Source organism: Lutjanus erythropterus, chromosome 4 (genome assembly GCF_056507025.1).
Source record: "Lutjanus erythropterus isolate fLutEry1 chromosome 4, fLutEry1.hap2, whole genome shotgun sequence".
Classification (NCBI taxonomy): Eukaryota; Metazoa; Chordata; class Actinopteri; order Lutjaniformes; family Lutjanidae; genus Lutjanus; species Lutjanus erythropterus.
In genome coordinates, this window is record NC_139320.1 from 25,129,870 (window position 1) to 25,156,703 (window position 26,834).

At 39.7% G+C, this 26,834-nt stretch overlaps 1 protein-coding gene across 2 annotated transcripts in view; it reads left to right on the forward strand.

Annotated features, from left to right (window-relative positions):
- Window positions 1–26,834, forward strand: part of gab2 (GRB2-associated binding protein 2) — a 45,405-nt gene that overhangs the window by 9,211 nt on the left and 9,360 nt on the right. For both annotated transcript variants that reach the window (XM_084717420.1, XM_084717419.1), the window contains exons 2-3: window positions 10,130–10,430; window positions 26,542–26,770. In XM_084717420.1, coding sequence (XP_084573546.1) covers window positions 10,130–10,430; window positions 26,542–26,770 — 530 coding nt within the window. The remainder of the gene's footprint in view (window positions 1–10,129; window positions 10,431–26,541; window positions 26,771–26,834) is intronic.

Genomic DNA, 26,834 nt, shown 5'->3' on the forward strand with positions numbered 1-26,834 from the left:
TGAAGTGAGTGAATGAGGACTGTAGGTACCAAATGCAGCATCCCCCTTCATCATCATCACACCTGTAAGATGGAGCTTTCCATCACGGTCATAGGATGACGTTGTATGTGGAATCATATTTCTTCAAATGTCACAAAAGCCGAATCATATCAGGCTCTACTCTACGTGCACTTAATGGGATTCAAAGCTGACATCTTGCTTAAAGAGATAGTTAGGATTATTTGAGGCAGGGTTGTGTAAAGTGCTTATAAATAGTCAGTGCATTACCTACAGTAGAAAGAAGCAGAGAGGGGCACCAGCACAGAGGCTAAGCAGTGAAATGCTGTGGACAGGGTCAGCAAGAAAACATATTTTAGCCACATAAAAAGGCCTATCCAAAAAAATCAATATCAGTTTAAGTGTATTTTTTAAAATATTTTCATTGCTTTAGTTTGCAGTCAGACACCCTTTGTGATGTGAAAATGTCATTTTATAAGCCAAATATTGCTCTCTCCAAATCAACTAAACTCTCCTTTTAAAACACAATACAGTACCACAAACTAGCAGAATGAGGCAGTGGTACACCAGCATCTCCTGACCTCTATGAGGAAAAATTACTGAAGTGATGAAAATATTCTAATATTTTTTGTATTTATAAATTTTTTTTTAATTTTTTTGGGGGGTTGACCTTTCTTTTTAAGAGGCTACAGCTGTTTATTGTTTAGCTACTGTGCTGGTACTCCTCTCAGCTTCTTAAAACTGGTGCCGTGCAAACCGGCGTCTACTGTAGGTAATGCGCTAACTATCGATAAGTACCTCATACAAACCCACTTGAAATAATCAAAATTATCCCTTTAAAGGGAGAATGTGAACTTGGCAGTTCCACACGAGGGAAACATAAGGAATGAAGAGTTCCTACCCTCGAGAGGACCCTGCCTGTCTTGGCGCTCCATGGCTAACCTCCCACCTTCTTTATTAACACACAAGAATTTACGGGCCTGTTTGGGTCTTATCTGCATGTGTTATGTCTTGCAGCTGCCGGCCTTCCAAGGTCACTGTTTTGACTATTGGGAAACCTGAGCAGTTTGATTTAAATTACAACGGCGCTCTAATGCATCCTTTGGACTTAAACGCCTGCAGTTTTATACTCTCAGCAATTCTGTTTAACATCTTTTCATGTTTACTTCTTTGGGTACACGGATGGGACAGAGTCAAGTCCGACCCAGGAGCATCTGGATCTCTTCAACACTTGAGACGGATAATGGGCTGGAGTTGCTGAAAATGCAAAATGGCCACACATTGTTGGCACACTGTTGGGCTCCTGTTTTGTTTGTGACCTGAATTTATTGGAAATGCTCCAGAAACGTGTTATAAACTTTGTCTTGGACAGCTGTCTGGTTAACGTCTCGCTCAGAGCTGAGATGTGGAGCCCTGTATAAACTGTAAGGCATCGAGGAACTTCCCCATGTTCTCTCAAGTCCATTTGTGGTTTATTTAAGCCCACTGTTACATAAACTGATGTCCCATAAGTAAACACAGATGACACCTGTCATGCACAGAAAAAACCTCAAACATATTTTTAGCAAGGTTAAAAAACAGAGCTTCTTCACATTCTGCTTTTCACAGTATTTTCAGAGAAAGCTTAGAAAGCATGACATTATAAATTTGAAAGGTGTTATTGTGCGAATGTCTTGGCGATATCCTTAAAACGTAACAGGATTGCATTCTCTCACTTGGTGAAACTCCCATCTGTTTGTGGAATGTGGGCTGACGTGTGACCCACTATTGATTAGGACCAGATAATCAGGGCTCTGTCGTCATTGTCTGCCGCAGCCTGTCCAGCCTTGTCCCTTCTCACCACATTAACCAGAATCACAAGTGTTTAGGCATTCACTCATACAATCATGGCCATTATGTCAGTCCCACCGTTAAATTCATGCATTCCAAATTGGTCCTCACTGCTTGTCTTTTTTGAGAGGTGTTTTATGGAAAGATGAGACTCTAGCCTCATTAAGGCACCAGACGGCACAAGAAATGAAGTCACTGATGTGCTAAATATTCCTTTTTTGTTCTTTACTAAAATTAAGAGGCTAGGAAACAGAACCCACATAGAATGGATGTGGGGTGAATGCATTACAGGATGGCTGATATATTTTCTGTTTTTATTAAACTTTTCAAATAGTATTGTTTAAGGGTGTTTCTGTAACTATGGACATTTTTGACTCTCCAGAATAAAAAAAACCTCTCTGAATTTTAATTTAACCATCAGAGGCTGTAATATGTACATCCTGGTACACAAAATTACACATAGTCTTGAAGATTTTAATCTGGAACATGTTTGTTTTTTATGGTTTTTATCACTTCCGATAATCTGTGAGGTAAAATTCTTGCAATTGTCAATGAAGATCTGGTTGAAGTGATAGTGGCTATTAATGTTGAAACAAAACAAGAAAAAACATCTTACTCTTAAACAAAAATGTCTTCTCTCTAGGGATCCTTTCCATAATGTTGACAGATACCTAGAATTACAATCTGATTGTGTCAGTGGCAAAAACAAGAATATTTAGTAGACAGAGTTTAACTGGCACAGCTGTCTGTAAGAATTACATTGCAGCTCGTTTTGTGGCTGTGCAGTGATCTCGTTCGGTGCTGGACCAGTGTAAAAAAATTTTCTCCCCATTAGTCACTTAGACAAAAAAACATGGGATAATAGGGTCCAGGCTGAAAAGTACTGATGTTACCTTTTGTTTGCCTTGAAATTGTCTCTACAGCACCACCTAAAGTTCCTGTTCCAGTAAAGACATGTTGCAGAAATTACATTTCTCTAATTTTACAGATAAATTGCAACTAGCAAGGTCTGCTCTATTAGCTTTGACTGTAATACATATGAATTCAACAGTAATATAAATGTATTTTTAAAATGTAGTTAAGGTAGCTCAGCTGGTCAAGCATGGGCTTCGACTCCCACGTGTGGCCCTTTGCTGCATGTCACTGCATGCCCACTCTCTCTCTCTCCCTGTCCTGTCATATCTTCACCTGTCTATCCTTTAAAAGCCCCCCAAATGACTCGCAAAAAATACTCCAGAAGAAAAGATTATCTTCACCTTGCTTTTCTTGACCTTGAGGGTCTCCTAGTGTGAGTAGCCTGACCTGTCAGCCATGTGCTCACTTGTTATTTTATTATGCCATTTGTCAAGCGTCTCATGAGGATGTAGAAGCACTGGACAAGTGCATTTAGATGAAAAAAATAATACAAATGATCAGCAAGCAAAAATTTATTAATATGTAGTATTGTATATGTAGTATTTATATAAGACAATTTCATTTGAAATAATGTCATTCTAATTGAATTAACTAATTTTACACAATCTCAACATTGAGACCACAGTTATTTGGACCCATAATAAATAATGCTTCACACCTCAATTTTATTATATCATATTATGTAGTGGGGTTTTTTTTATCTCATGATGTTTAATGACACGGTGTATATATTTATCAAGCATCATATGACAAATTTTAGTATATATCCAAAATTTCACTGCTTGGACTAAAAAAAGCTTGTAGTTGTAGAAATACAAGCAGCTATACAAGAACTTTGCCTAAATACAATGCAAAATAAAAAGGTCAAAGAATATTTTCTTTTCTTCTTACACAGAGCTTCTAGATATGTGAAAGCTCACACTAAACTTTGGGCTGCTGGAGTTCATACTGGTTGAAATTGGATACTCAAGATCCCCCTGATTTTTCCTCCCCCTCTTAATTTTCCCCGCGCCTTGTCCCAGTGCCTCAGAAGCCGACCAGTGGGACCTCTGAGAACACTGATGGGATCCCTCTCTCACATTTTACTTTAATTAAGCAGTAATGTATTTTAATGCAGTCTCATCACCGTGTTGTTAGTGTGTGTGAGCACAGATGTGCCGCAGATCAAACGGGAGACATGTTGCCTGAGGCGTCCAGGCCAACTGTGGCCAAGCGTTCAGAGTCACAAGAGGTAAATCTCCCTGCCACAACACGTGACCTTCACAAAAGCTGCTAATAGATGAGAAAATGTACACAAGCGAGTTGGTTACATACAGGGTTCTGCCGCAGCTCCACAGTGCCAGTGTTTGTGCAGCTGTGTAGTGTGTGTGCTGCAGCAGCAGGTAAAGCAGAGGAGGCAACAACCTGCTGTCTCCTCCCCTCCTGCTTTAATAGGAGCAGAGGTAAACACGACTATTCCAACCTTAAACTTGGGTAACATACGTGTTTAGTTTGGATGTTTGCTCATGTACATTTAAAAAACATGTGGACTGATGCTTATCAGCCAGCCTGTTGACACAGCCTACTATTATACACACAGTCTGTATTGCTGTATTGCTGTAAAAGGCACACCTTGGATAATTGTTTAGGCCACAACCATCTCTGACTTCATTAGTGGGTGTTACTAGGACAGCAGAGTGATGAGTGTAGTTCAGAGACATCGGACTAGGCTTGTTTTCACAATGTTGGATTACATATGTGCAAATACAGCAAATGATTGCTGTGACTTATCGGCTGTCGCTGTGTATTTATCTCTTAGAATGTGGTCGAAAGCCCTGGAGAACTATCAGCACATACCAGACAATTGTGTCCCTTTTATTTCTGTGAGCGGAGTGCTTTTGTATGAATTTGTTTGTTTTCCCACAGTATCATTGTTTTGGAGTCTGCCAAATATAGAGCGAAACATGTCTACTTATCAACATGCAAAGAAACAAAAGGAATTGGCAAGACAAACCAGTTTTGATCCTATTTTTAGAAGTGAACTCATTCAAAAGATTGTTTTGTGCGGTTTTGTTATTAGATGTTTTCCTTCCCAGTCATCTAAAATAGATGCAGACGTGTTATCCTTTGTACTCCACTGTAGTCTCCCTGTATCTGTAGCTGGCTGCCATCAGCTCAGGACAAATGAGACCGTGTTGGAACAAGGTAGGATCAAGCCTTTATGGGATGATTGAATAAGACTGAAGGGACTAAATGTTGTGCATTCATAGATACGGATGGCTGCTCTTCTTCTTGGAGAACATTGAGAGCTGGCAGGCAATCCTTTTTTTAACAGTCTAGAGTTGAGACCATTATAATCCAAATAGCATGGGTTTTTAAACTTAAGTTATGTCTTTACAGTTTTTTTCTTTAATGGTTAGTTTTTTACTTTGTGCATTTTTCTCTGCTCAGATTTGACCTTTATATGACTCTTGCAGAAAGAGATAAAGTAGAACATGAGAGTACACAACACATCCCATGTGGTTTGCTGTATATTGTGCAGAAAATAATGTAAGTCTTTGATATCATGTTAGTTTAGGGTGTGATTAGTGACCTGGCTCACATCTCTCAGTGGTCCAGTGGACTGTCCAGTCCAGTTGTTAACAAGGGCAGTGTGTCTCGGCAGAGTCCTTTTTTTTTTCCCAAACAGCGATGCAGCTTAAACCAAAGCCATGAGGGGGAGGGGTAAGTTGAAGAGCCGGGAGAGTTCAGCCTAGTTTTACAGCTTCAGCCCTCTCTTCCCAGCGCTTCAGCAGTGATCGATGGGCTTAGACATGCTCTGTAGGATAGGCGGTGGGTGGGTTAGCTCATTTTGTTGTGTCCTCCTCCCCCATGATTTACTCTACCGGGGAAGTTTGTTCAAATTTGAAAGAGCGCATGAGAAAGAGAGATAGTGGAAAAGCTGCACCGCGAGTTGTGTTGTTGAACAGGCTGATTTGAAACTCAAGACATTTTCCTTTACTTTCTGTGCAAGATTTCTGCGAGGAGCTTAGCAGAAAGTGTGACAGTGGGAAACATTATTCAGCCCTCTCATTCAGACTGAGCTGTAAATTATTTTGTTCTTGAATTAGACAGCAACTGCTTTTCCTGTGGAAAATACTCATTCTATTTTTAGCATGATAAGACCTTCTAAATGAGTTGTATTTCCTCCGTGGTTGAGAGCTGTTGCTGTCCTGGGTTAATATGCTGGCCGCAGCTGAAGGATGCCAGGAATAACCCAGCTGGGTTGCACTGACCTCTCGAAACTGGGCAGAGTTCCAGGTCTCAATTAAGTGATGCTCTCCCTTTCCAGAAAAGGCAATAATATTTAAATGGGGCTTGCAAGAGTTATAGCGATTTCTCTCTGAATGGTATAATGGCACTGGACCAAAGAGCTTTGTGGACCTGGAAGAAGAAAAAAAAATGTATGTAGTGGTCTTTGTTTGTTCTTCAGGAGGAGTGTGATGACTGTCCTGAGTTTTTATGAAATAAGGAAGGTCACACTCCAGTGGAATCCTTTAGAACGAAACCTGAGAAGTAACACTGTTGACTTTGACTTTGGATTCTGTGTTCCCACACCCTTCACCAGTGCAATCTGCATTAGTGAACATTCATAACAACCTCCCACACTGAGAAATGAGGTAATACATAGTTTTCATACAACTGCACAACCCACCGCTGATTAAATCTATTATTTTTGTTCACGCTTTTTTTTTGTTTGTTTTTCTCCTGCTTCATGATACTGGGGTTAGTGGTAAGATGCACACAACAGCAGTGCAGCTCTGCTATCACCATTAAGGTTGTACTGCCTCTGGCTTTTATCAGTGTATCAGTCTGACAGAAAATAAAATGAAAAGTCTTATACCCCAATACCTCAGAGTACTTCAGCTACACACCGACGATAAGATCACAATCTACACTTCCTGGAAAAAAAGAAAAAGAAAATGTGTTGCTGCCTTTTCTAACCTGTGTGTTGACTTCTCAGAGGAAAAATAAACAGAACTACAAACATGTCAAATTCACAATTCAGTAACATTTTATATGTAGAATGATGAATCTCATCTCGTCTAAATATAATGTGGCAGTCATTTTGTTTGAGGGTTGAACAATTAATTGAAAATTTATTGAATTGGCAATTATGCCTATTGCCATTTTCAAATTGCAGGAGGCAATTTGTTAACAGCAAAATGCACACCCTCATTCCCTTTAATATTGCAGATCATATCACACTTTCATTACCAGTCAAAATAATTGCAAGTTGATATTTTCAGCCCTAATTTTCTTTAATATAGTCTGGTGGGTAAGGTATTTAAAGCTGCAGTGTCCAGTAAATTATAATGTATAATGTAATGTGACATTTTAATCATTAGTTGCAGCCCCATCTTAATGTGTTTTGTCAGCATTCTGCTATCAGTTGTTGGTGAGTTTATGCATATAGTTTTCAACCTCCTCACACAGTTTTTGAAGGATATTGCATTCACCACATTCACTGAGTTTCCACAGCATATTATAGCAGAGACAGGCTGCTTCAGCTCCTGAGGCACTATTTCAGAAAGGAAAAGCTATATATTTTATAATTGAGTCTGTAATGTAACAATTCCACAATATGTGTAAAAAATGTGTTATATATTTTGTTGAGTTGTATACTTACTTATCCCAAATGTTTTCAACAATGTTCAAATGTAGGGAAATGTAATTTATTCATTTCCTGCTAACTGTCGCTAGCTAGTTGGTAGCTGCTTTAACTTGCACATGTGACTAAATGCAACTTGAATAAAAAACAAAAAACAAAAAAAAACCTCATCATGATATGATTGACATGGTTTCCGGCTGAGTCAGATCAGATAGATTTTAATCAGTTATGGTGGTTTCTTAATAATGAAAATAAGGAACTTCCATGCTACTTAAGAACATTAAAATGTAGTAACTAATTTGATTGTGATATTTCTTACAATATTAATTTTTCTTTTACAAAAAGTAGAGAACAGCTACTTTAAAGCAGTCTGGCAGCTGTGCTCATTGCTTTCTTTCAGTAGAGCCTGTATTTATAGATTTGAACACAGGCAGCATTTTTCTGTGAAGAATCCATGTACTTAGCATTAGCAGTAATGACTAGCATGAGTGCAAAAGAGAAGCGATCCATTCTGCTGCACCCCACACACTCCTTGATTGATGTAATTGATGCAGAAACACCACAGCAATGACCGCTGAACAGAATGCAAATGACAGCTTTATGTAAAGTCAGAAGCACTCTGAACAGGCCTCCTTCATGGCAGACATTTTGACTTGTAGCAGTAGGAAAGGCACAGGTGTAACAGTAACAATGGCTCTGTTTTCTGTGTCTCAGTGTCTCCATGAGCCATGACAGTGTGACACACAGACCATGTGCACAATACAATACCAGGACACTGACAGTGAAGTGGCTTATTCAGCCGTCATTAATTTTACCTCTGAGATGCATTGTGGAGGTAATAGACTATAGGAAAATTTAGCATGCATATTACCAGAGAAGATTGAAAAGCACAGGAGAGATGCAGTATTTTTTTCAGCCCTGTGTGTGTGTTTGTGCATGTGTATGGTGCTAGTCTGGTTTGAGGGGGGCGTGGGGCAGTTAGCCTTGCAGCAGTGTCTGTGTTGATGGAGAGAGAGGGGGCCTGCAGGATCCAGTGTGTCAGCAGCCTGCATGTGAGAGACACTGCCTGGCGGAAGTGCATCACTGGCAGATGTCCAAAAACCCCCTCAACTCCCCCATTTACTCCCCCTTTCCCTTCCTGGTCTATCTTCCTCTTTTGTCTCCGAGCACAGAGAACACATAGGTCCTTTAAGACAGCCACTGGAAAACACATACTGAGCTGCTGTAATCAAGGCCACTGTTCTTCCTCTGCTTTCCCATTTGACAAACACAACAATGGTGTTATGGGTGTGAAATCAACACGCTTCATTGTAGGTTTTTCTCACTCTTGCATTGTAACTGCTTGCACTGGTGGAGCACATACTTCTGCTGCCTTTCATGTGGTTATGACAAGGGATGTTTATTTACACACTACAACGAAACTCCAGCTCCAGTGGCACAACCGTATGCAGTTCTAGCTTTATTGTGATTGGACCAAAGAAGTGTCATTCACTAGTTCTTGAAGTGTGCGGAGCCTGCAGTCTTGTAATGAAGTTGTGATGGAGGAGCTCTGCTTCTGTTTTAGCTCACAGAGGGATATCAGCACAGGAAATACGTTGGGAGGGAGTAAACACCTGCTGCCTTCCCCTAACGCACACTCAAACCACACACAACCGCATGCGTGCTTCAGCACAGTAACCTGCTCAAGTAAACAGACTTCAGTTTCTCTCAAGTCTGTTTGATCAAAAGTTAACATCACAACCAGTCCAAGACCAGCTGTTGAGTAGGTTGCCAAGGCTACATTCTGCATCACACACAGTAAGCAATCAAACTGAATCTGTCTAGTTGTTGATGATTTAAAAAACAGATGGCTTCTTTGTCGCTTACATAAAAATATTTAAAATTCTTTGTTGCTTACATAGAAAAAATTGAAGGAGAAAGATGTAATATATTTACTGCACCAAGTCATAAAATGAGCATGACATGTTATAAGAGATTATAGAAGTTGAAGATGAAATACCAGCTTCTCCGACAATAACACCACAGCCAGCATGTTCTCCTTTGAAATTTCCATTCTGGTCCAGAACTAATGTTTTTGTTTGCCTGTGTCACGTTTATTAGAGATCAAACTAATGCAGAATGCCCATCGAATGAGTAAGTGTCTCCTCATGAGTTGAAAGAAATCAATAACCTTTTAGAAAAAGTAGATCTTTATAACGGTTAAATTGAGCAATATGTTAATGGAGTCTGGCAAGCAGTAAGGCAGACAGTCAGTAAACTGCAACTCCACAGTGTGGATTTTGTTTTTAGGATAACAGACTTAACTTCATGTGGACAGACAAGTAACCACCATAAACAGTTGATCAACTGACAGTGTAGGACTTGTCGTCACTTGTTGTTGTCAAATTACAATGTTTTGCTTGTCTTGCGCTCCTGCAGTGTACCTGCAGTCTGCCTGAGCCAGGGGAAGAGAAAGTGGATCAAAACAACTCATGTCAAGCATAGATTGCGTATTAAATAGGGCTTCAACCTATTTAGTGTACTGTCTATGTCTCCAACTTGCTATTTGGACTGCAGCACTCATTTTTAGATGTGCAATTACTACATATTGTTTGATTAAATTCTTTGTTGCATGCATAAAACATATTTTGGATTTCAAATATAAGGTTATCATTCTCTGTCAACATGCATATGCTTTGTTTGTACTGAGTTACAAGGTTAAGTGCTGTCTTTTTGTACAGTGAGGCCACATTCTTACCTTTCAATCTCATTTCCCAGGCATGGAAGAAACGGTGGTTCATACTTCGCAGCGGCCGTATGAGTGGTGACCCCGATGTTCTGGAGTACTACAAGAACGACCACTCCAAGAAACCCATCCGGGTCATCGACCTGCACTGCTGCGAGCAGGTGGACGCCGGTCTGACCTTTAAGAGGAAGGAGTTCCAGGACAGCTTTGTGTTTGACATCAAGACCTCAGATCGCACTTTTTATCTTGTAGCAGAGACTGAGGAGGAGATGAATAAGTGGGTCCGCTCCATCTGCCAGCTGTGTGGGTTCAACCAGTCAGACGACAACCACGGTAGGCAACTCTGAACTGTCCGAGCTGCTCTGTCTCTCTGTGACTGTTTCTATTTGTCTCTCTATCATCTCCTCTTTTATCTTTACCCAGGTTATTAATTTTGTAATTCGTTAATTAGGCCAACGTTACAAAAAATGGGCTAAATTGACCTAAGTAGTCATTTCAATAAGGGTTTTTTTGGGGGGGTCAGCTAAGAAATCTGCTCAAATTTAATTTTGAAAACACTTAGCTGGTACAATAAAAAAATAATGCCTCCAGTATTATAGTGCTGAAATGAGTCAGTGGGTCAAAGTCAGTCAATTAATAGATTTATTGATCATCTGAGAGTAATCAACAAATTTGATAATCAATTTTCAATACTCCGGTTTTCAAGTCGTTTATCAAGCAAAAACTGATTATCTGCGTTTCTCTATTTTATATCCTTGTAAGCTGAATACCTTTTTGGGTTTTAGACAAGAAATTTGAAGATGTCACCCCAAGCTTTTGGAAATAGTAATGTGCATTTTTCACAATTTTCTGACATTTCCTGAATTAATAGAATTTGTTTTGTTGTTTAAAGGCATACAAGCAGTACAACAACAAAAAACACCTCTCTTTTTAGTCTTCCACTGCACTATCTCTTGTTATTTGGAACAGCTTGCATCTTGGTTTTCACAAAGAATCAGCAGCAGAGGTCTAGCCACATGATAGCATTGGCAATTGTGTTTTTTCCATCTCTTTATTCGAGAAGATGGAATAGGAACATCCCTGCCAAATAAATGGACACAGTGTCTGTCTGAGAGTGTTATGGATTTTTTTTCTTCATTTGTTTTGTTAAAGAAAGGCCTCCTGTATTCAGGATAATGGAAATTCTTATTCTGGATATGAGCCATTTTGAAAGTTAGTAGCAGATTCAGACGCTCAGTTTTGTTCTTTTGCCACAGTTCCTGTTTAAGATCTTTTGTGCGTGAGAATAGTTTGTTTCACTCTGAGGCTACTAGTGATGCAAACTGAATGACTGGCACCATAAAGAATAAAGCGCCTAAAGTTCCAAAGATATGATACGCTAGTGATTTTTTGCAGTAATGTTCGGCTTCTGTCTGGGACAGAGAGGAGCAGTCCTTTCATGTTTGCTATGCTATTGCGATTACAAACAAAACAACTACATGTACAAAGTGTTGACTCACTATGAAAGATAGTAATACAAACGCCTTTTAACTTCTCCTTCTAAGCAACAGTCACTGAGCTTTTTTGTTTCTGTTATGTGATCATAGACCTGCTATAATAGTACGCACGAATGTGGTGTTAAGTCTGTGTTATTTCAGGTCATGATATCGGAAAGTAATCTAGTTATAGCATCAATGATGTCTCAGCTAATTTAACCACATACTTTTTGTATTCAGTATAGTATTTCTGTCACAAGAGCTTGTGAGGCAAACTCTTATATTCTTAGTCTTACCCATCCAGATTGGACTGTTTTCCCACCATCTGGCATCTGTTGGACGTTAATCTTTGTGCACATGGCTGATCATCTGTAACATGCAACATGTCCAGGTGTAGAATAGAAAACAGCTGTGGAGAATGTAATAATGCTCACATCATGAGGGGCTTCCCCTGGTCCAAGTTCAATAATTATGGAGGACCTGTTATGAATCTCAGACTGTATCAACTGCAGCCAGTGAGGTGTGGCTATGAGAAAGGGTTGGGGTAGTGAGAAAGTTTATGTCATAACAGCTGCATTGGTGATTGCAGTCCCCTTTAGTATAAACATCACATCAGGCTTTTTTGGTTATGTAACTCTGTTTTCATTGAAATACTTGGTTCCTGTTTCTGAAAAGACCAAATGCATTTGCCATACTCTATTTTAGTAGGTCCCAAATTATGAGACGTTAAAATGTGTTAGCATCCCTCTGTGCGCTCGCTTGTTCTCTGAAAAACCATTTGCAGCTTCTTCCAAGCAAAATTCTCAGCATTATTTGTCCCAGAGGGCTGTAGTTTTCATAGAAATTCGGACTGATTTTGACGAGGATTACAAACCAAAACTAACAACTTATTCAAGTGTTTCAATGCTCTAAACAGGCATGAAAATTTTATGTAACTTTTAATTCATAAACAATAAATATAGGTAAAGTAATGTAAGCCTCCTCTGTTCATAGCATTCAATATGTTTTAAGTGTTTCAGTAGTAGTAGTGTTTAATTTTCCATCTGTGCATATTTAAATGTTATAGTTATTCTTTCATGTATCTCTTCCTCAAGGGCATAGCTGCTTGCTTTACCTCTGGTTCTCTGTTACATCATTACCACTCTCTTGTATGTGGAAAAAGCAAAGAAATATATTTAGAGAAGCAGCCATGGATTTTGAGGTGGTTAATAAGACCATTCAGAGCTGACCCACTGCTGCTCTAAAATGATCTGCCCATCAGTTGATTGTATTTGTTCCTGATGTCTGTTTAATTTTCTACTCACTAACTTGAAAAGACACACAAACACACACACACACACACACACACACACACACACACACACACACCTTAAGATCAGTCCACGCAACCTGTACCTTCCTTTAAAAACTTCGCATGAGAGGCTCTTCAGGTCAGTCTGTGTTCCAGAGAATGAGTTGTTGACTTTAATGCAGATTCATCCCTCTGTTCCTCTGAATAACTCCTGCCTGCTCCCTTGTGTGGTATCAGGTTGTTGTCAGTGTGGCGGTGGAAATAAATACTCAACTCCTCTGAATCAACATTGGCCTGGTGTAGAGTTAGCCAGTGCTTTATGGATATTTTTGCAGAACTGGAAAACTAATCAGACGGCTTGCGAAAATACATTGTGATTACTACAAGAGCTATAATCCTCTGGAGGTCTATTTAATAGCCTTTTTATGCCTTCGTGCTGACGACTACCATGGTCAGCGGTGTTATGTTTTCGGCTTGTCTGTCCGTATATCCATCTGTCTGTCTCTTTCTCGTCAGTATTATATCTTAATCTCTTTGACGGAATTTCTTCAAACTTGACATAAACGTCCACTTGGATTTGAAGATGAACTGATAATATCTTGGTGATTTTGGTCAAAGGTCAACTTAAGTGTAACATCATATTGTTCATCTCTCTATCAGTCTACTGTACTCCTCCATAAAAATAGTCTCTAAGTAAAGTCAGTATGTTTCTCACTGGAAATTATTCACTGGAATCATACATGTCAGTATATTGCTAGATTGTATTTTGATAGAAAATATACTTAGTACTCTTAATTAAATTCCTCCAAAGTCTTCACAATGTATTTTATATGAGTCGGGAGAGACATGGATGCAAACTGCAACTTCTGTATGTATGACCGCTGTATAACTTTAGGTATTAATTAATTGCCAAATTGTTTTCAAACACTTTTCTAACAATCAAATAACCAAGTAACCTATTAACCATTTCAGGACTACTTGTGAGCGTGTTGCCAGGAAGGAATTTATCAAAGCAGTGCACATTTGTGTGAAAAGCAAAGAAAGCTTCCTGGTTCCTGTAGTCACAAGGCAACAGTTCCATTTTTGACAACACAGTCCTGTCATGTGGAAATTCTCAGCACGTTTGGAAAGTGCTTTTGCCCGATGTGACTGTCAGAAACTACCTGTCAGTAAAAAGGTGTATTGATGCTGAAGCTCAAGTCAGTGAGTGTGTGTGTGAGTGTTAGACTGAGACATAAAGTTTGTGAGAGGGGTACATCTCCTGCCTGTATCAGTATTCCTCCTGCAACATCTCCGATCTTGATCTTTGAGCTGGTGAACACATAGTGCTCATGGAGCTGAGCCACAGTTTCACACCAGCAACATTAACTGTTGTTTCACACGCTGAGCTTTTATCAGTCGGTGCAGAATCTTGTACTTGTGGCTTTTGTGATTGTAGTTTAATGCAGTGACTCATATATATGGATGGTAATTGGAGCTAACAGAGGAGAGCAGTTCACAAACATGTTTTAAAGATATTTTGTGGGTTTTCCTCCTGGCAAACAGCTGCAGGTCTGAGCCATTGTGTCATCTAACAGACTGGGAATTCCCTCTCTGAAAGAAAACAAACCAGGCTGGAAACAAAACCTGAGAAGTTTGTCCCTCATATGCAGATTACACAAGTCTACAGAGACAAATAGAAGAAGCACAATTACCAAATTATGCACATGGCACATTTGCTTTTATACACAGCCAGATAGAAGGTGTCAACCAGACTCAATACACCCCAGCTAGCATGTCTGAGATTCATATTGATTGCTTTCTGCAGCCATGATGTTACATACTGTACAGTGTCATATTTGTTGTTTTAATACAGCCACTGTGCCAATGTGAAGTCTAAAATTATTGTGACAGGGATTAACCAGGCTTAGCTAGACAATAGCAAATCTTAAGGAGTGTAGAAGTGTTTGTGTCTCTCAGAGGATTTTGTTGAGACTTTGGCAGTGTCAGTTGTATAAGAACCTTGATCTGAACTTACCTTTTTCCCAGTCAGAGTTGGCCTCGGCTGCCAGTAGTGAGCTGCCTCTTGGGACGGTGAGGAAGGTTGGCCAAGGGCAGCACATGACAGCAGCTCATTGTTACACAACTCTTAAAAGCAACTCTCTCTCTCTTGTTCTATCTTTCGCTACATCTCATTTGGTTTCTGTTTCTTTCATGCACACACTCTGTTACTTACATTCTGTAATCGAAAGAACCCACTATTGGCAGTCTGTATATGAGCAATTTCTTCAGTAAGCAGTTCCTGTGAAAACTTTTCACAGTGAGATCTAAATTTTCAATGCTTTGAGCAAAGCAAATTAAATTTCATTCACCCCCTGCACTGTGCTGACAGAAGTCTTGAAGAAGGATTTCTCTACAAATGCCTTCCAAAATAGTTGAGATGCTGAAAAAATGTAAATAAAAACAACAGAAAGGTACATACAGGTTTTGAAGCGACATGTCCTGCCTTCCAGACAACGTCTTCTTCACCTCCCCGTTTACTTAATCAAGACCATGTCATGCCACCTTTTGCATGTTTAGTTTAGTTTAGTTTAGTTTAGTGAACTTGTGTAAGGACAGCGTGCAATGACATTGATCATTTACATGAAATGAAAAAAAGGTTGCATTAGATTTAACAAGATGCTGATTTCTATCTGTAGTCCTACACATAACGAGCAGATGCAATAAATAAAATATAAAATTGCAATACAGAATACAGTAAATGCAGGTGCCGTACACAATAAAAATGTCTACCATTGAAAATGTGTGGCACATTATGAGCAAAAAAAATACGGAAGTGGAGACCATGGGCTGTTGAGCACCTGAAGTCACATACCAAGCAAGAATGAGAAATAATATCACTTTCAAAACTTCAACAGTTAGTGTACTCAGTTCCCAAATGCTTATTGAGTGTGGCAAACAGTGGCAAGCATGCTCCGGTCTCAACATTTTGGAAAGGATTTGGAGGCATCAAATTTAGAATGTATATTTAGAAAAAATTATAGTTTATGAGTTTGAACATTAAATATCTTGTCTTTGTACTGAGGCCTATTGAATATATAAATATTAAAAAATATTGGCAAATCATTGCATTGTGATTTCTTTTGGCTTTACACGGCATCCAAACTGTTTTGGAATCAGTGTTGTACAACTAAAAATACCTGCATCCTGCATGTCTGATTGAAATTTAAGTGAACTGACCCATTTGGAAAAAAGTCGTTCCAAAAGTCTTATTTAATTTAGATCTTTTGTCTTGATTCAAGGAGCAAAAAAGAGACCAGTAATGAAAAACATATTTACATGCACATATAGTATATATAAATTAGAGATGCACCAATCAACCGGCCAGAGACTGGAACCGGCCGGTTTTCAGCGTGACCGGCCCTGACCGGTGACTGGCCGGTCAGTGTCACATATCCAATTCTGTGCCCGTCATTGTCACACATATGTTCTGCACAATGGTCACGTCATGCGCGCAGCAGACAAACTGACCGTGACGTCAACACAGCGCTGATAACAGCTACACACTCTGACACGTCTACTTGAAGCTGGTGTCAGAGACAGATTTCAAGAACAGGATAAAGAGAAGACAGACAGTCTACAACGAGACAGAGCAGCTGACAATGTTGCAAAACAGCTGTAAACTATGTAGCTCTTCATGCTAATGTTAGCCAGCAGCAGACTGCTGTTCACAGAGGGACAGTTAAACTCTCACCTCCTGTTCTGGCTGAAGAATAAACAACCTGTGTTGATGTGGCTCCTCAAACATTTTCTCATCCAGACTCATTTAACTTCTGCTTCTGTTTTTCTCACGGCAAAGTTTTACGGCAGCAAACTGTTGCATCACGTCCGTCTCCGGTTTGTTTCCATCTGCTTCCACAGGAGATCACGTGAAATCGCGTCCCGCGAAATCCCGCGAGATTCCACGATCTCGCCGGTCATATTTTGAACATCTAATTTAATTTTTACAAGAAAAGTTGCAAAAATGTTTGTAAATGCTGTCAATTCCAGTTCTTAGAAAGACTGAAAATCGGAATCAGTCAAAATCGGAATCGGCAGGTCAGAGCCTTATAAAAAACAGAAATCGGAATCGGCTAAGAAAATTGCAATTGGTGCATCTCTAATATAAATATGCACATTCCCTCCCCTGTGGCTTCTCAGTCTTTCTACACATGCACGTCTGCCTTTTCCCCTCTCAAAGTGCCCTTCGTCTGCATTGATTTTTGTTGAAATAATGAGACTCCATGGCACTGGAAGGTCAGGTTTCTGCTGCCACAGAGCTGTCTGAGGACTGCTTGCTGTTGCTGCCACTGCTGTGTATCCCACCGTACCACAGGCAGCATCTGCTGCATAGCTGGAAGCCAGAGACGTGAGAATACATTGTGTGCACCCATCATCAAAATCATCAAAGAAGAGGGGCGATTTCTATCTGTAAAAATAAGGGAACACTCCAAAATGTATACGTTTAACAACGTGCAAAGTGTGAGTCATGTTTAGGTTTAGTTTCAGAGGTGCCTGCATCCGGACCCCGCCCTCTGTCTGTGCTTTCTTATTTTCTCATTATTTTGCTGTGTTTGGGATGCTTCACCAACCCAAACCTCAGTATTTGATGTCCTGGGGATGAGACTCAGCAATCAGCTAGCTTTCTTGTATGTACAGCAACTGACAAATCCTACTTATTCTACATTTATCTCAACAACTGAAAAGACTGATGTGAGTACAGTTGTTCTCATTTCATTTTGAAGAAACGCTGAAAACCAAAAGCAAGACTTTTCAAGAGAAACTGGACAGCAGTGGGGATTTGTAACCAATCATTATGGCACCTCTGGTTGCCTTCTACAGACACGTGAGTTACATGTTTCTCTAGTTCTCATAATTTGTTGATGGGTGTTAGCGCTGTTGTTATCAGATACTGATGGCTGGATGTGTGGCGTGTGTCTGTACCCAGGGAGACCCACCCCCGAGCACAATCTAATGAATGGAACATCATCTCGTCAATCACAGGCTTTGTTCTGCTCTCTCCCAGCTGTTTGAACTCCGAGACGAGGATAATCTCAGCTAAGGGATGAGGTTTTTCCTTGTCAGCAGTCCTCTTTTTTTCTTCACTTTTTTGTTCTCTCTTTTGCATGACAGCTCCCACTCTGTTTTGTTTTCCTCCTCTTCATTTTGTCTGTTACCCTGGTTGTCCCTTGGAAAAAAAAGTCAGTATTTTTTTTCAGCTTAACTGTTGCCCTTAAGATGGTGATAAGTGGAAAAAAAAAAAGAATAACTACTAAATCAGCATTTCCAACGGCTGCCTCAGCAGTTTTTGTCAAATGAGCATTGAAAAAAGATTAGATTTATTCAAACAAAATCTTTCACAGTCAATTCACATTAAACCCTCCTTGTGGAGCTACATAGATGATTTGTTGCGTGCAGATGTACGTCTCAGTATGACTTAAAAATACATCTTGGAGAAAGTAATCATGACCTTGCCATCTCATCAAGGTTGCCAGTTTCCAAAACAATGAAAATGTTACTGTTAAGGAAACATTGTAAAGTACTCAAACTTCCCCATTTTCTCATTCTTACATAAGAAGAATTGTACCTTGTGTGAAATCTAGAGACTTTCTAACAATGATTAAAGAGGAACCTACTTGAAAGACAGTGAAGTTGTGGTCATTGTTTGTTTTTCTCCTCAATAGTGGCTGTGCTGTAAAAATGTTGGTTAAAATGTGACTGGTGTTGGCCACACATAAACCTCCCATGACAAGACAGGAATTTCACAAAATGCCAAAAAACGATAATCATCCAAGCAGTTGTGTAATGATATGAAAAAAATAATTTCAAGAACTTCATGTCAGTGTTATGAGCAAAATTATGTTACAGAATGAAACTATCTTCAAATAAAGTTGCTCGAAAATGCAGTTCATTCTTCGCTTTAGATTATTTTATGCCACATACATAACTGGTCATACATGGATCATTGTATCTACATTTTCTTTTCCCTCAATCCTTGTTCACCCTGGAATATCTGCGGTTCACTCCTTAGTTGGGTAATCATCTTTGTGGATTTATGTGTGCAGATTCTGGTTCCACGTGTAGTCATTTTTCTTCTTAAAGTTGGCATCTGCGCAGTTTTTCAAATGACAGGTTTAGTACCGACCTGTGGCAAATCCAATCACTCTAATTGGCAGCTGCCACCCAGCCTATGGTCACATGGGCTATTTTGGAATGGGATATTTTCTTGGCTAAATGTTTATATGCAGTTCGGCTGATGTAGGAAAATGTTTATACCTGTCCTCATGTTGTAATCAGTAATTTGGAGTGTATCTGCTTTCTGTCATGCAGACAGGCCTCCCTCTTCTGTCACACTGTAACACATTTGCCGTAATTGGTAGGCTGGTAGTGTTAGTGCTGAGCTGCCTCCTGTGTACAGGACTGCACAGATATTCTCTGTAAGTGTTTAGATGCAAAGATGTTTATGTGGGCAGCTGTTTACAAATCTACAGCAAGGCTGCATGTCTAAGTATTTGCAAAGTGGAGGACAGTCTGCTTTTTATCAATGAGAGATTACTGTTGCTTGTTGTATACTCTTGGGGTCAATTCTGAAAATTAGTCCTTAAGGCTTTAAGAGTTTTATTCCAATCTGCAAAAAAAAAAAAAAAAAATGCCATGGAGCAAAGAATATCACTGAAATGTTTTCAGTATGTTTTATTACCAGATCTGTGTTGTAATTATTACATTACATACATTTTGTGGGTAGTAAGGCTGTTAAAAGAATAAGTAGTTCAATACTTTTTCCAATACCACATGAATAAAAACAAAGCAGTGTTAGCATTCAGTAGTATCAAAAGCACCAAAGCTTATAAAAAAGAAAAGATCTAGGCGTAAGTGCTCACTCAAGACCTCACTTCAGTTTAGTCCTTTTTTTATTCTGCCTGAAATTTGGCTTTCAGCACAGTGAAACCAGGCTGTGTTCAGTGACCTTTTCTGTACCAGCTGTGTGTGAAAATTTGTATTTTTTGTGCCGGAAAATGTTTTCTTTGTGCTGTGGTATCAAAAGTGGTAATAAGTTTCTTAATACTAGTATTGCACCAAAGTGTAAAATTCTGGTATTGTGACAACCCTAAGCAGACAGTTCAAACTTATCATGTAACAGGGTTTTTTAATACAGAAATATCAGACTAAAACAGGAAATGACAGCACGTAGAAAAAACTTAACCCGGGCACTGACGTAGGCCTACTGAACTGTGGCTTTGCCAGCACTGTTAGCAAGTGACCAGGCAGCAAATAAACACAACTAAAGGGGGTAATTTCACCTCTGAATCAAATGTATTCCCCTTTAAATAAACTTTAGTTTATTGGAGTGTGTAGAGATCCCCATATAAATCACTATATTATATATTGGAGGTGAGAGAATACAAGTATCACATTCTCCATTCATCATGACTTCTGTGTTTCCACACTAAGCATCTTCCCATTCTGTAATGCACTGTATTGTCAGAGCAGATTATACTGTTGTATTTGGTGTGGTTGGCTGCATTCAGCAGCATAGCCCTTCCAGGTAAATCTTGCTTTTTTTTTCCAATGAGCGCTTGAAAATGAACACTCAGCCTCCACCACGAATTGTCTCAACTCTTCATCTGTGTCCACCCTACTGTTGCACAACTACAGTATTTATCCGCCCTTCGCCATACAGAAATGAGGTCAGAGTGTTGAAAACGAGCTGCTGTTCTAGACTTAAGCCCAACTCGAATTCATTGGCCCTGACAAGCCTGAGCCTTTTTAGGTGATTGATCAGTCCAGTGTTTTGAGGCAAATTGATGTTGCAGTGTGGTCGAGAGGCGGTGCTCACATGATGCTGTGGAGCGGGCAGGCACAGGGGAGTAATGTGATCAGGGAATGCTCCTGTGCATCTGCTCTGTTTAATACTCTTCTGGGTTGCTTTGGAGAGAGAATGAAACAGCCATGTCACTTTGTTCACTTCAGACTAACTAGCAGAGCGAGGACGCCATTTCCCCTCTTCCTGTTGAGTGTCACACTCTCTCAGTGCTAACAGCCTTCTCGGCGTCTACCTAACCCATCTCTGCTGCAGCTAGCATCTTTTTTATCCAGTTATGTCATTCTCATGGAAAGCTCCCAACCCCCCTGCTAACCACACATGCAAATGGACCCCTACTATGTGGCCTCCTGGGACCCGGTGTTGCTTTAAAGAGACACCGGTCTGGTAGATCCATGCAGGACAACAAATAATGTACCTATATGCTTGGAAACAGCAGTGAAATAAACAGTACGACACTCAAGTCATTTATTTGAGGTTTTTGTCAACCCATTTGTGATTGTTAGAAAAAAAGGATCCTGGACCTGGAAGGGTTTGGAGAAAAAGGGGGAAAAAAATGCTGGAATGAATCCAGATTTAATGTATTCAGGATCATATTTCCTCACCACTTGCTTTGGAGCTTTGACTGGCACAGGATTGTCTTCTACATCAGTATTTTATCTCTATCTGATAGTGTGTTGTGATATTCATACTAACTGGTCATTGAAACCTTGCATTTTATTTTATTTTATTTTATTTATTTATTTCCATTTAAGTAAATTCTTGAGCACATTAAGATATAAAAGCATTAGCTTTGTAAATTACCCCCCCCAAAAAAATTTTCATCTAACCATTTGGTAGTACCATTGACTCTGGGGCCCCGTAGATGGCACTTTAATATCCCTTCTCCATACACATGTGCTGGTTTGGTGTGGCTCAGCAAACCAGCCCTGCATGGCAAGGATTTATATCTCCATCATGACAGGGCTGGCTGCTTGAAGGTGTGTCTTGTAACTGAAGATGAGCTTAGCTCAATTCACACCCTGTTATTTTGTTATTTAAATGCTTTTGTTATGAAACAGCAAAATCAGGAAATGTTGGGCTTTCATCAGCAGTAACTTAACACAAACGCAAACATTAAATAGTAAAATAAAGAAGATGCCTGAATGAAAAAGCCGTGATTCAGGAGAAACTTCAAACCTCAAAGATTCAGTCAGAAGCTACAAAAGTACTGAGAGTGGAATGCACAGAGACTTTTAAAAATGTCTTTCTGTCTGGTCTCCCGCACACGGTTATTTGAGGGGGAGAAATGTGGGGCATCACGCAGCTCAGCATGGCTCAGTGCGTTAAAACTGGTAAAGGAAATGCAAGCTAGTGTAACACAGTTTGACTCAGCCACAGGTGCAAATCGAGAGTGGTTGAGAATGGTTGATTTAGCTGCTGCTCTTTTCCAGGTTGAGTAACACTGAGCGAGCAGGTAAAGGCCTTTTTCAAGGGCACTCTGTCAAACACTGTGGGGGGGATCAAGTCTATTGCCTGACCTTTGTGTCACAAGATGGCCTCCCTCATCACCAGGCCACCCTGCAGAGCCTTAACATATTTGAGGTTAATTTGCAACACTCGTTGTAGCTTTCTCAGCACCAAGGCTATATTTTAAGACCAATCTCATATGAAACCATTAAGCAAATTGCATTTTTCTTGTACTCAGATTGAAGGCAGGTGGACAGCGTGTACCTTAGATGATTATCTTTAATGGATAATTTTAAGGATGATTGAAATCCTGATGAAAAGCCTGCAACTGCCGTATTGAGAAAAATCAAATACTTCATTTTCCTTCATGTTACCATCAGTTGCCCCTTCAATTCAATAGGTCAGTGGTATTTTCTATTTTTATATCTCATTTCAGATTAGATTATCATATGTCCTCGTCTAATTCTGGCGGGACTGAGAGGAAATGAGCACCCTACAAAGGCGTTCTTGTCCTTAGTGATCCAGCAGGGTTCTAATTTTGGCCCCCTGAGCCCAGCAGCCGGCTTCTATTAGATTATAGCCACAGAGCAGATGAGACAGTAGGTGATGTATTATAGAGCATAATTGGAAAATTGCTCATGAACTTAGGAGCTCTTTGACCCAGAATAACCATATGTCGTTCACCAACCAAAAGGGTCTTTTAATGCATTGCTGTTGAAAGTCTGATGTTTGTTTCAAGCTGAAGAATGTCGTGGGAAAAACTCTTTGTCTCTTTAATTTGGCTTTTTTGATGTTGAAGGCTTCAGAAAACAGTTTCTGGTAATGGCATTGGGCTCATAACTCAAAAAACTGTAGTTAGTCTTTATTTTACTTGTGCCAGCACCTCCCAGCTTTATTACTTTTCTTTATAAGATGTAGCCTAATAAATTACTTCTCACCCTGGTTAAATAAAACATTTTACCACCTTACATTGAGTGTCACAGTACATTAGCCAGTGGAGGGAATATTACAAGCACCTAGGGGAAAGTTTCACTGTTTTTATTTTCTGCTCTTTTCTCTATTTCTGTATTGTGGTTCTACTGACTTGATGGAATGGCTTCCCAGTGGTAACATACATCATCAGACCCATTAGTGTCAGTGATGAGCCATGTCGGCTATTCCATCAGCAGGCTGGACCAGTCGTCTTTCTTCTCATTCGGATTCTGACAGTCATGTGCGGCAGTTAATCAAAAATCATTCAGGGTACACAGAAAAAACATGCTCTTGTACACAAACACACACACACACACACACACACACACACACACACACACACACACACACACACACACACACCCATAACATATTAACAAGATTACTTTTTACTTTTGAAGTTTTGTTGTGTCCTCAGCATTTAAGTCGTTAGTCTTGCATGTGTTTTTCCATGCAGCTCTGCTCTCTGGCAGAGGAGGGGGAGGAACTGTCTTTCTACAACAAATCAATATATCTACCCATGTTAGTGGGCCTAGTACTCGCCACACTGGATGAAAGCTTTTACAAAGCTTTTTGTGGAGAAAGGAGATGATGCCTAACCAGCCCGGGGAGAGTGGAGTCGCTCAGAACAATGGTGTAATTGAGGATCATTGGGGGGAGTCCCTGCCTGCGTGGCTGTCGGCCTGGGCATCTCACTGATGTCCACTGGCCTGGAGACCCCACAGCAGAGGCCTTTTTCCCCTCAGGCATGGACGTGACCTCATTCAGCTAACTGGGCTCCACCAGAATACCCCCGCCCTCCAACCATCCCACATGCATATACACATTCTCACACACCACATTTGTGCGTTTTCTGTTTTTCAGAGTGGCTGTGGTCCCTCTGTATGGTCAGTACACATCATGACTCACAGGACATTGCCCTCTTCTTAAAGGGCAGTTTGACCCACAACATGCTTTGTAAAGGTCTGATGAAGGAGACGTTGAATGGAGGAGCATAGACAAAACACTTGTGTGTTGGAAAAAGTGAAAAGCGGAAAGTTACTTAAAAGCTTAAAAGAATGTTGTATATTTACAGTGATAAATCATAAACTGACTATGTTATGTCATTAGAGATTAAGAAAAGATGCTAAATTGAAACACTGGTTTCTCTGATAACAACGCTAAAGTCAGCACGCTCTCCTTGGAAATTTCCGTTCCTGACTGGAATAACTATTACTATTACAATTAAAATTAATGCTGAATGTTCACTGAGTGGTTCTGTTAATGCGTTGTAAGAAATCATTACAAATCTTTTAGAAGGAGTAGATGTTTATAGCTGTTAAATTGAGCATTATGTTAATGGAGTCTGGCAGGCAGTAAGACAGGAAGTCACTGAACTCCAACTCACTTGAACCATTGATTAGGGGTGTCCCAATCCGATATTGATATCGGATATCGGTCCGATATTAGACAAAAAACGAGTATCGGATTTTACTGCATTTACTGCATCTAAAATCTCCGATATAAGCGCTCCGATAAGCAGTCCATTTTCCGCTCCAGCACTTCTATCCATAGGTGACTCTGGTCGCTGACTGTTGTTCTCTGTTTGAGTAACATCACTTGATCAAGCCTTTTCTAACATTCCACACTACAAAATAAGTAATAAAAGTATGTATGATTCGTGCTGATATCATATCGGATCGATATTGGCATCGGCCAGTACTCAAGGCTGCAATATCGGTATCGTATCGGAAGTGAAAAAGTTGTATCAGGACATCCCTACCATTGATCGTATATTAGATTGGGATTCAACCTATTTAATATACTGTTAATGGCTCCAGTTCACTATTTGGACTGCAGTACTCATTTTTTAGGGTTTTACATATTTCTCCTTTAACTACATGGAGTTTTTAACTGGTTATGAAACAGTCTCAATTTAATGCTGATGCCTCTATATGACCTACATAAGAAAACAAGACCATCAACAAGAAGACTGGTTATTTTTATTTAGTTATTCTCAGTGCCAGGTTGAATTCTCTGTGAAATTAGATGAAATGAGTCTGTTTACATTTTCCAAGGCAAAGTTACAAAGATTAGAAGGTTAGCCAGTTAAAAGGAAGCAGGAAGAGGTTGTCATTTAGATAATTTTGACTTAATATTTTGTGGTTATAGCAATAGAAACCCCACTGGTTTTGTTTACAGGCCCCTCCAAAATCAACACAATATGAAAGATTCTTGTTGTAGCTTTAATTAGTTGATTGATAGATTGCTTGACAGAAATAATGAATTTTGCTCTTAATTTGAGTGCATATGTCATTTATTCAACATAAAGTGCCCAACATACACTGGTTCCAGCTTCTAAGATTAGAAGATTTCCTTTTTTCTCTGTTTAATATTCTTATATAAGAAATCAGGCATCTTCCACAAATGTTTGACATTATAAGCACTAAATAGTTATTTTGTTAATCAGAGAACAACATATATACATATATATATATATATATATATACATATATATATATATATATATATATATATATATATATATATATATATATATATATATATATATATATATATATTAATCAACTATTTAAAAAAAATTAAGTTAATTTGCATTAACAATTTGAAATAGTTTAATCTCATTGTTCTTGTGTAAATAAGCTCATGCAAACCCTGCATTTACTCTATAGTTAAACAGAGAGATTAATATCAGCAAAAGATGATTGGTGGAGTTTTTTTTTTTTCCTCACTCCCATCAGCCAGTGTTGCACACAGCACCATGGGTCGATGGATCAGTGGGCCGCCCACTCTTACTCCTACAGCTCTGTGTGCGCCTCCTCACTTTGGCCTCCTGCCCAGTCTATTTGCAGCATCCCCATCTCAGATTTGTCTTTTCTTTGTAGCCTTTCAATGCAGATATCGGGGATGTCACACAGAAACAATAAGATTGTAAGACCATGTTGTCCACACAGTCCCACTGTGCAAAACAATGGGCAACTCAATAAAATCAAATAAAGGACATTGACCCTACTCAAAAAGGATAACCTGGATCATGTGCTCTTGAACCCAAAAAAGCAGAAGGATACTGTTTTCTCTCCTCCCTTGAGACAGATCCCTCTTTGCTATCGATTAGAGAGCAGACTGAAAGCTACTGAATACAAAACTCCATGCAAGGCAAGGTCATGTAAAGGCTTACAACCTTCAAAAGATTACACACTACCCTTTGACTTCAAGGATTGTGACAGGTAAAGGAAAATGTTTGAGGGATGTTTATTTGGCTGATTTTTACTTTCTGCAGAATACAATTTCACAGCATTTCCAATGTGCAGAAAACTGCTTTTAAATTCTCAAGACAAGCCTAAGATGGGTTTTGAGAGGAAAATAAAAACATTTTGTGGGTTAAACAATCAATAACTCCAATTTCTCTGTCTGCAGATGGCAGGTTACACCATATGCCTCGTTCTGTTGGAGCAGATGTCACCGGCTCAATGGCTCCTCTGACCGGAGAACGCAAGTCCTCTGCCCCCATCCACTCTAGCCAGCCAGTCCTCTTCACCTTTGATGTGCCTGTGCGCCACACACACCACAGCTCCCTGTCCAACAGTGCGCCCCAGGACTACCTCCTCCTCCACCAGTGCATGAGCAGGAAGACAGAGAGTGCACGGTAAAGGTCACGACCCTCAGGCGTCCTGTGTCAGTTTCCTGTTATCTGTTAATGCAGGTCAACA